At 39.0% G+C, this 10,414-nt stretch overlaps 4 protein-coding genes and 1 pseudogene across 5 annotated transcripts in view; 3 read left to right on the plus strand and 2 right to left on the minus strand.

The window, feature by feature from the left end:
• The window catches only part of LOC120773860, a 196,628-nt gene that overhangs the window by 142,794 nt on the left and 43,420 nt on the right, over nucleotides 1-10,414 (minus strand). The window lies entirely within an intron of this gene.
• LOC120773862 (6-phosphofructo-2-kinase/fructose-2,6-bisphosphatase 1) overlaps nucleotides 1-10,414 on the minus strand; it is a 131,614-nt gene that overhangs the window by 116,313 nt on the left and 4,887 nt on the right. The gene's annotated exons all lie outside the window — the stretch shown is intronic.
• On the plus strand, nucleotides 2,083-3,329 carry LOC120774641. Its single transcript, XM_040104365.1, has 2 exons — nucleotides 2,083-3,101; nucleotides 3,173-3,329. Exons 1-2 carry the CDS (start codon nucleotides 2,083-2,085, stop codon nucleotides 3,327-3,329), a joined length of 1,176 nt encoding a protein of 391 aa, XP_039960299.1.
• LOC120774642 lies at nucleotides 3,415-4,338 on the plus strand. Its single transcript, XM_040104366.1, has 3 exons — nucleotides 3,415-3,461; nucleotides 3,509-4,217; nucleotides 4,297-4,338. Exons 1-3 carry the CDS (start codon nucleotides 3,415-3,417, stop codon nucleotides 4,336-4,338), a joined length of 798 nt encoding a protein of 265 aa, XP_039960300.1.
• Nucleotides 4,440-4,969, plus strand: LOC120774643 (annotated as a pseudogene).

The following is a 10,414-nucleotide window of genomic DNA, read 5'->3' on the forward strand; positions in this document are numbered from 1 at the left end:
TACCAAACGAGGTTTCAGACAAGGCGACTCCCTGTCGTGTGACTTCTTCAATCTGCTGCTGGAGAAAGTAGTTTGAGCTACAGAACTTAATCGAGCAGGTACAATCTTTTATAAGAGTACCCACCGGGGGAAGCAGAGGAAGAGGAAGACCTCCACTCTTTTGGAAGGACCAAGTGGAGAAGGACCTGGCTACGCTTGGAATATCCAATTGGCGCCACGTAGCGAAAAGAAAAAAACGACTGGAGCGCTGTTGTTAGCTCGGCTATAATCGCGTAAGCGGTGTCTACGCCAGTGAAGAAAAAGATACACTTTCGTTATCAGTAAAACACGATCTCTAATTTTCATTGAGATAACTCACATGATGGCCGATATATGCGGTATAAAATCACTTGGAAGTTCGAATATTGTTATATAGTATTAGTTATATGGGAGCTAAGGGAAGTATTGACTTGATGCAGCAGATTTGTGACACAGAAACATTCTATTGTCAGAAAAATCAGATGGTTTTTAAAATTGAGGTATATGGCAAGAAGGCGTGTTGTCTGATTTCGCATATTTTGAGACTGAAATTTAAAATTGTTAGGAGACTGCCACATACCAAATTTGGTTGAAAACGGTTTAGTCCTTAGATATGTGATTTTACCTAACGGTGGGCGGTGCCACGTTCATCTCCCGATTTTGACTACGGCTCGCATAAAGTCCACTCATAGCACCTGGGGGGTAAAATTTAATGTCTTTGGGGTACTTAGTTATTAATTTATTCTTTAGTAATTTTTAACATTAACGCTATATGTTGAGTGAGCGGGGTTGTCATTCGATTTAAGCCATTTTCACTCTGTCGTTAGAAGTTCTTATAATATAATACATAATAATAAATTTTTGTTAGATGTCGAAGACCGCAACAAGTATAGATAAAAATAATCACAGTAAGGAGTTAAATCAGTTTGCCGCTTTCATCTGTCTGTATGTCCGTCCGTTTGTCTATCTGTGTATCTACTGGAACTAATCTCTCAGTTTTTGACATATTGTTTCGATATTTTGCACAAGTTCTTTTCTCATTTTGTATCCAGCTCTCAAGAAATGTAAGAACTTCATATAAAAAACGCATAAGAAATGGTCAAGAAAACTTCATGCGGTAAATTTTTTTGTGCTAGTATGCAGCACTAAAGAAATTTAGTACTAATTTTTAATACACTTTTTCAATAAAATGCGAATATGGCCAACCTGGTTTGTGAAGAAACATGAAATCAACAATTGCTTCTTGAAGGAAATTCAAAGTAATCGTTAAATTCATCCTAAATTAGTTAAAATCATTATTATGAAGTAAAGTTCATTTTGAAATTATGAATAACATCTACCGATCCTTGTCCACATTCCTTAAATCGCAATGAAAATATTTATGTTACTATACAAATGCAAGCGTACATATTACACACAAAGCTTGTTTCTTCTCTCTTGCTCTTCTAATGTGGATCATTCACAATGCGTAACTAGCTGTCAAAATTACTTGAAGAAATAATAAGAAGATTCTCTTGCTCTTGCAAGATTGCAGATTGCAAAAATCCTAAACCGAAATATACAAGAGCACGAGAGCACCCATTGCAGAATCTGGTGCTATATGAACGGCTGATTCGGTCAATTTATTGTAAATGACTATTGTTCAAGATTTAAGTTCTTTACAATGCAGTCCTGCGCATAATTAGTAAAGACACAAACCAATACCAGTCAGCAAATTGCTGAATGCTGAATGATCAATATAATTGTATCCTCTTTTTAGCGTTGTATTCGTAGACTAGTAGTTTCACTCTAGCTTAGTGAATGTAAATGTAATTTTACCATATTTCAACTATAGACATACCTATATGTATGTAGATATGTATCATGTGGCGTGATGCTACAATCCGTTAACCAAATATGTATTTAATGAGAAACTCAATAAAGAAGCGGCCTATTTCGTGACAGACTGGTGTAGCAATCATACGAGCTTTTCAATTAGCGGAATTTTAGGACAAATCTTATACATCTTTTTGGTGCCTCCTGTGAGGAACTTTTCGATCCTGTTTTAATGTACAGATTTTAATGATGGCTAGTTTGAATCTACGTACTTCAGCGCATGCCGCAATTGTGCGCATTGGCAAAATGACTGAAGCAGCTAATTACGATCCGGACAGTATGGAGTGCGATGTGATTCGCGCACAGTTGGACAAACATTTTGAAAGGTTTATGGAGTATCATACGGACCTGGTGTCTTCAGCACAATCCAGCGAATTGACCACACATGACGACTTCTTGGCTGCTACGGAGTTACTCTACACGCAAATATGTATTCGACTACGTCGTATATGTGGCGCTGGTGAAGGTGGTATTTGTGTGGCGAATCAATTGGACATGCGATTAGATCCAATTAAGATTCCTGTTTTCAATGGTGATCCAGCGAATTGGCTGCCTTTCAAAGATTTGTTCGAGGCACTAGTTCACAATCGGAAGGATCTGAATTCCAGTTACAAATTAAGCAAGTTACGCCAACATGTCAATGCAGACAGCGTACCATTGGTCGGTGGACTTTATACAGGCGGTTATGAGGACATGTGGCAGGAGATGAAACGGCGGTTTGATAATCCACGTTTGTTAGTGGAACCTCACGTGCAGCGTATACTGAATTTGCCCAACCAACCCACCGAATCCCAGAAGGGCTTGCTTCGACTAGTTGACACCGTCCAAAATGTGATGCGAGCTTTAAGCGTTATGGGTCTTCCGGTAAATCATTGGGACGCCCTCTTGGTGCCACTTTTGCTACCGAAATTGCCCACAATCACCATGTATGAGTGGGGGATGAGCCTTCAGACGAACAACATACCAATGGCTCAGGATTTTTTGACATTTATTGAGAAGCGTGCCAACAATTTGCCTCAAGGAGCTACGAACAGTACATCAACTCTTCATCAGAGACCAACCCGTCCCGTTAAGGCTAACGTTGCAACGGTAAACTCATCTCAGCCGTTACATTCAGTGAAAAGGGTTACGGTATTTTGCCAACTTTGCGCAAACGGACACCGAATACACAAGTGTCAACGGTTCGTTAATCTTTCCATACCGGAACGGTGGGATACAGTTTTAACTGCATTGGAAGTGATCATGGATCTCGTGATTGTACATCGCGGGATTGCTTAAGGTGTCATCATCGCCATCATACGATGCTTTGCAAAATCAACGTTGCGAATAATTCACCGGCTACGGAGGAAGACACCAACAGTCACATAATCGATCGGAATATACCCGTGGACACACCTTCAACACAGGTGCCACAGGTATACCCACGACAGCAGTGACTTTTGAGGAAGGTCCGGTCATTTCTCATTAATGGAGACCGGACCATTTTACTAGCGACTGCGAAGGTCATCCTGACTGATCACAATGGAGGACAATTCGCGTGTCGTGCTCTCTGCGACCTGGGCTCTCAGGTGAGTCTGATTACCGATGCTACTACAAAACGTATGTGTCTTCGTAGGCGTCCAGGGGAGATACGAATTGAAGGAGTTGGTTCTAGCGCTGCAGTCTACAGTAAAGGTCATATAACAGTACAGATGCAGGCTGCCTTTGACAACAATATTAACTTCAAACTCGAGGCTTATGTCGTCCCGACAATAGCCTCAGTAACGCCAGATACGCAAATAGACGCAGAAGCTTGGAGCCATTTAAAAGATTTACCACTAGCTGACCCAACGTTTGCCACTCCAAGTCCGGTGGATCTGCTAGTTGGTGCTGACGTACTAACGGGTCTCTTTCAGGAGGGTTTCATCCAGGGTTCTCCAGAGCAACTTTGCGCTTTAAACACTCGTCTTGGTTGGGTAGTATTTGGACCAGTCACAAGTTCTGCTCACTCCACTTTACACACATCTCTTACTGCGAAATGCGTCAACGAACAACGACTAGACACGTTACTTAGAAGCTTCTGGGAACTCGAAGAGCCCATACCATCATCCGAAATACACGTGGATGACTGTGAGACGATCTTCAACGACACAGTTACCCGTACCACAGACGGCAGGTACCAGGTGCAAATTCTATTTCGACCAGATGCTCCTGCTATTGGAGAATCTCATCAATCGGCAGTCCGCCAGTTTCTACAACTCGAGCGGCGGTTGATGAACGATCCCTGTCTTCGTGAGCAGTATATTACATTTATGCGCGAATACATTGCTCTCGATTACATGGAGGTTAGCAAGCAAGCTTTCACCAATAAAGAAAATGGTTACTTCATACCTCATCATGCGGTAACCACAAAATTTCGCGTAGTTTTCAACGTTTCCGCGAAGATATCGAATGGGACATCCTTAAACGATACTCAGTTTTCTGGACCACAACTACATGCCAATATTGTCGACATCCTTCACCGTTTTCGCAAATGCAAGGTAGCCATCACTGCAGACATACAGAAGATGTTTGGACAAATCCTGGTAGACAGACGACATCGTAAATGGCAACAAATACTTTGGCGCGAATTGCCAAATGAACCTCTTCAAGTGTACGAATTGAAGACGGTAACTTATGGAATGGCTTGTAGTCCATTTCAACGCAATACGCGCACTGCGTCAATGTGCGAATGACAATTATGAAGTCATCTATGACCCAAGCCGGGCTGCCGCAGCGCGTCATAGCATACTTTATAATTTCTACGTTGATGACTATTTGGATAGCGTCGACAGCGATGAACTTGCTATTACCCGTGCTCAAGATGTAGCGACTATTTTGAAACAAGGACAATTAATATTGGGAAAGTGGAATTCCAATTCTACACACGTATTATCTGCGATAACCGGTAAAACACTTTCTGCATCCGAACTAGAGTTGAACAACTCAACAACAAAGGTATTGGGTCTTTCACTGGGATCCAGTTAGCGACGAGCTCTTCTTCAAGGTAGGCTTAGTTGACGACACTTCAATGCATACCAAGCGAGAAAGGTTTTGAGTGACGTGGCGAAATTATATGATCCAACTGGGGTATTGTGGCGAACTGGGGCATTGGCACCCGAGCTGTGTCGCATGTAAGCGGCAAACTATGTCAGAGGACCACATGGCAACCAAGTTCAGTTCTTCCATTTTTGGCAACACAAAGTTTGTTAGCATCGAACGATAGCGATCGCCATTCACCGTAACGTTGCGTCCAACAGCATCTTTGAAAAAATACGGTCCAATGATTCCACCAGCGTACAAACCACACCAAACGGTGCATTTTTCGGGATGCATGGGCAGTTGGCCACCAAGATCATGCGATTTAACGCCTTTAGACTATTTTTTGTGGGGCTACGTCAAGTCTAAAGTCTACAGAAATAAGCCAGCAACTATTCCAGCTTTGGAAGACAACATTTTCGAAGAAATTCGGGCTATTCCGGCCGAAATGCTCGAAAAAGTTGCCCAAAATTGGACTTTCCGAATGGACCACCTAAGACGCAGCCGCGGTCAACATTTAAATGAAATTATCTTCAAAAAGTAAATGTCATGAACCAATCTAACGTTTCAAATAAAGAACCGATGAGATTTTGCAAATTTTATGCGTTTTTTTTTTTAAAAAAGTTATCAAGCTCTTAAAAAATCACCCGATATCACCCGATAAAATGTATTTCCTCCATACTTGAATTCTTTGTGATTGTAATATTAATTACCTTAACTGGATTTGGTAATAATTTAATTGTGAGAGGCTTGCGATATCTACAGACTAAGTTATCAATTTGATCATTACAATTTTCAAATCGTATTAAATAATCACCGTTAATAGTAAAGTTCTTAGAATTACAGTTATGGTAAATGGTTTTATTTTTTGAATTGATTACGTAAATATGGGTTGTATCCATTTATACTACTTTTGATTGGTTATTATACTTATATTTACAATTCATCTTAATTTGACTCCTAAATAAATATTCGATGCATTCGTCTTTGTATCCTTCTAATTTTTTTTCAATGGAAGTCTTTTTCTATGTGACATCATTTAGACATAAAATTCTTTTTCTTGTATATTTAATTCTGCTTGATTTATATTTGATATGCATATGTAGGTTGAATGTATATTGATTGATAGATCTCTTTAGTAAATTTAGGAACCTTCACTAAAATCACAATATTTTCGTTTTGAGTGACAATTGTAATTTTGATCTTACCCAATTTTTCAAAAGTTATATTCAATTTTAAACTATCGTCATCTGAAATAATATTAAGTATAAATGTTATTTTGGCTCGTCATTATGATCTCTTTAATTCTTACGATATTAGTCTCAATATACATAAGTACATTAAATTGCCCAACAGTTTATTTGTCCACCGTTATTTTGCTATTTTATTTAATTCTGAGCTAACTGCGTTAATATTCTGAAACAATTCCCTGTAGTGATTGTTAATATTATCACTAATAGCTTTAATTTGGTAGTTAAATTTTTCATTAATGTTTTCCTGAACATTGATTTGTTCAATTGCATTGCGGGCATTGATTATGTTTATTTCCAATTTGCCTTCTATTTCTTGATGGTCTTCGTCGTCCATGACACCATAAATATATTTATGACCTGTCCCTATAATATTAACTAATCCTGTTTTCAAAATTCTATGATGCGTGGTGAGTGAGTACTACATCTGAGTTCTAATATGCTTAATTTTAGCCATTACAAGCGGATTCGGTTCCTTTCCTTTGAGTGCCATCTCCTCTAAATTGTCAACTATTTCTTTGTACATTATTGTATTGATAAGATAAATAATTCTGTCGTATCTTTCAACCAACTTTACATTTTCTAGATTCAGAAAGGAATATCGATTTCTTTCCCCATATATTTTTTCATGTATGTATAGTATAATCAGAGAACGTATATTTATAGAGAAGGTTCACGGCGCGGAGAGCGTAAAAATATTTTTGGCTAAGTCCGCGATTACATGAAGCAACTTTTGTTGCTAATTCTCGGGCGATTCTCTTTTGCTGTCGCCCATTACCTTCACACGAGCAACTTGTGTTGCGCAACTCTGTTCGAGTTTTTTTCTCATTCTCTTTCACTTTACTTTAACCCATTGTCGTTTCTTTTTCCTTATAGGTATTGGGTCACTCTATCACATATATTAATCAGCCCTGTCAATTAAAAAATACATTTTATTTATTAAAACAAAGATATATCACCCTTTTTACTAACGTCTGAATCAATTTGTATGGCTTCCTCCATACATTTCACAATATCTTTAATTAATTCGATTTTTTCATCATACTCTATTTTCTAAAATATTTATATTATATTATGTATATTTATATACATATTTGCAAATTACTTACTAAAAGATGAAATTAAATTTTTAAATATATTCAAAATATTATTTTCAAAAAAAGATACGCAAATGCAACTATGTACTACGAAAGAAAGAACACGAATGCCGAAAAACGTCGCAGCGAACTGTTACGAATAAGAACGCAAAGCGAGTTGCTAAACACTGGAAACTCGGCGCGATTCTCCTCTCCTCGTCACCCCCTCGCCTATAAACCAAGAGTTGCCGCAACAAAAGTTGCCTCGTGTAATAGCGCTCGCAATGTTTTAAGCTTCTGCGATCAAAAATACCCAAGCTATATTAAAAATTGAAAAAAAAAACGTATCATCAAGTGCTTGATTTCGTTAAACAAAATAACTTATCATCATGTATGTAATATAACAGAGTGTTTTTTTTTATATCGGAATTAGCCTTCATTTATTGTTTATGTTTATTTTTAGTGATTAAGTTCAATGTGCTTTGGTTACTTTAGGCTACATGGTTGATCGAACGTAGACAGTAGTCCATATACATATATATAGTCCTTTGTGACGCCATAAAAAAGAAGAACCCCTGTGTTCGAACTTATAAATTAACAAAACACTTCCCGCCAGTTCGGTGGGATGCCTGAAGGTATGCGCCCCCAAGTGATTAAGTCTTGACCTCCCTAACGCAAGGAAGTGTTGAGTTGTTTCCACCTAATCTGCTTCCATACAGCTTCTGCAGATGGCGTCTGGTAGGATTCCCAGCCCTACTGCGTGGAAGCCAATAGGGCAATGGCGTGTTACAGGCCCCAAAACTAGGCAAAGGCTGCCTTACTGAGGGCAAAGAGATCACTAGAACTCATGCGAATGATCTTGGGACAAAAGACTTTTTCAACAGCGTGTGTAAAAAGATTAGCAGTAAAAGATTAGGATACGGGAGCACAGATCCGCTCCCATTCTACCGATAGCGGTTCTGGGGTGCATCTTCTTGCTGGCACATGTTTCCTGCGATTCCGCTGTGGTCTGGCACTCATATCATTCTTATCACAAAGGCACTCGATGCTAATGATAGAGAGGTTAGGTCTTCGATCAGCTCTGAATTCTCTCATTGTTAATGAGTTCAAGGCTGGAATCGCCGCTCTGCTATCTGAGTCGATGGTCACTCCTCTGAAGGAGGCTGCACTCCGGAGTAGTAAATCTACTGCTATCTTAATGGCTCCAATCTCGGCCTGGAAGACACTGCAATACTTAGGAAGTTGGAGAAACTGGAGTTGATAGAGAGCTCCTGACAGTAGACCCCTCCACCTTTGACCCATCAGTGAAGAAGCTCACTGTCCCTTTTCTCCAACGGCTTCTTCCCACCCACAACTCCCTCGGTATATGGATAGAGAAGGAACCGCCAGAGTTCGGTTTAGCGACTCCATGATCCAAGTGATCAGACCCGTACTTTTTTAAGAATTCAGCAGCCCATTCTTTTGCAAAGGTTAACAATAACTAAGAAGAAATGGCAGCATCTGCAGGACCTAGAAGCTCTAATTCCAGTAGACTGTTATTACTTTTATCTAATATACCTTTTGAATAATTAGTTATTTAATAAATAATAATTAAAAATTATCCTCATTTTTTAGCTTGAAATATTTAAATTTTTTCTAGTACTTATGTACATATTAATAATAAAATAATATGAAATATGAAAAACTTACAACTGTTTTCATTTAAAATTTAAAAAAAGTATTAATATTCAAACTTTTAATTTTTATACAAATTTAGATTGATCATACGTTATTTTGTTTCAGAAATGAAAATTCAAAATAACGTAAGACACCTCCAATAAAATTTGCTTAATTTTTTCATTATTTTTATACTCTCGCAACAATGTTGCTAACGAGAGTATTATAGTTTTGTTCACATAACGGTTGTTTGTAAGTCCTAAAACTAAAAGAGTCAGATATAGGGTTATATATACCAAAGTGATCAGGGTGACGAGTAGAGTCGAAATCCGGATGTCTGTCTGTCCGTCCGTCCGTCTGTCCGTCCGTCTGTTCGTCCGTCCGTCTGTCCGTCCGTCCGTCCGTGCAAGCTGTAACTTGAGTAAAAATTGAGATATCATGATGAAACTTGGTACACGTATTCCTTGGCTCCATTAGAAGGTTAAGTTCGAAGATGGGCAAAATCGGCCTACTGCCACGCCCACAAAATGGCGGAAACCGAAAACCTATAAAGTGTCATAACTAAGCCATAAATAAAGATATTAAAGTGAAATTTGGCACAAAGGATCGCATTAGGGAGGGACATATTTGGAAGTAATTTTTTGGAAAAGTGGGCGTGGCCCCGCCCCTTACTAAGTTTTTGTACATATCTCGGAAACTATTATAGCTATGTCAACCAAACTCTACAGAGTCGTTTTTATTCAGGTATTTCCATATACAGTTCAAAATGGAAGAAATCGGATAATAACCACGCCCACCTCCCATACAAAGGTTATGTTCAAAATCACTAAAAGTGCGTTAACCGACTAACAAAAAACGTCAGAAACACTAAATTTTACGGAAGAAGTGGCAGAAGGAAGCTGCCCCCAGGCTTTTTCTAAAAATTGAAAATGGGCGTGGCGCCGCCCACTTATGGACCAAGAAGCATATCTCAGGAGCTACTTGACCGATTTCAATGAAATTCGGTGTGTAATATTGTCTTAACACCCTGATGACATGTACGAAATATGGGTGAAATCGGTTCACAACCACGCCTTCTTTCAATATAACGCTATTTTGAATTCCATCTGATGCCTTCTTTGTATAATACGAGTATAAACATTAGGAACCAATGATGATAGTGGAATAAAACTTTACACAAATACGGTATTTGAAAAAATATAACCTCATGGCTATTGATTGAGAGAAAAATTCTGCGAAAGATTTATGGTCCTTTGCGCATTGGCCATGGCGAATATCGCATCCGATGGAACGATGAGCTGTGCGAGATATATGACAACATTGACATAGTTCAGCGAATTAAAAGACAGTGGCTAGCTCATGTTGTCCGAATGGACGAAAACACTACAGCTCTAATAGTATTTGACGCCGTACCCGCCGGGGGAAGCAGAGGAAGAGGAAGACCTCCGCTCCGTTGGAAGGACCATGTGGAGAAGGACCTGG

The sequence above is a fragment of the Bactrocera tryoni genome, chromosome 4 (assembly GCF_016617805.1).
Source record: "Bactrocera tryoni isolate S06 chromosome 4, CSIRO_BtryS06_freeze2, whole genome shotgun sequence".
Lineage (NCBI taxonomy): Eukaryota > Metazoa > Arthropoda > Insecta > Diptera > Tephritidae > Bactrocera > Bactrocera tryoni.

What these genes read in the sequence shown, in the direction of transcription:
- LOC120774641 (XM_040104365.1), top strand. Translation starts at nt 2,083, where the DNA reads ATGGCTAGTTTGAATCTACGTACTTCAGCGCATGCCGCAATTGTGCGC. An exon ending in AATCTTTCCATACCGGAACG is followed by an intron (nt 3,102 to 3,172) that starts GTGGGATACAGT and finishes GGATTGCTTAAG; the next exon opens with GTGTCATCATCGCCATCATA.
- LOC120774642 (XM_040104366.1), top strand. Translation starts at nt 3,415, where the DNA reads ATGGAGGACAATTCGCGTGTCGTGCTCTCTGCGACCTGGGCTCTCAG. An exon ending in TCTGCGACCTGGGCTCTCAG is followed by an intron (nt 3,462 to 3,508) that starts GTGAGTCTGATT and finishes GTGTCTTCGTAG; the next exon opens with GCGTCCAGGGGAGATACGAA. An exon ending in TTGCTCTCGATTACATGGAG is followed by an intron (nt 4,218 to 4,296) that starts GTTAGCAAGCAA and finishes AATTTCGCGTAG; the next exon opens with TTTTCAACGTTTCCGCGAAG.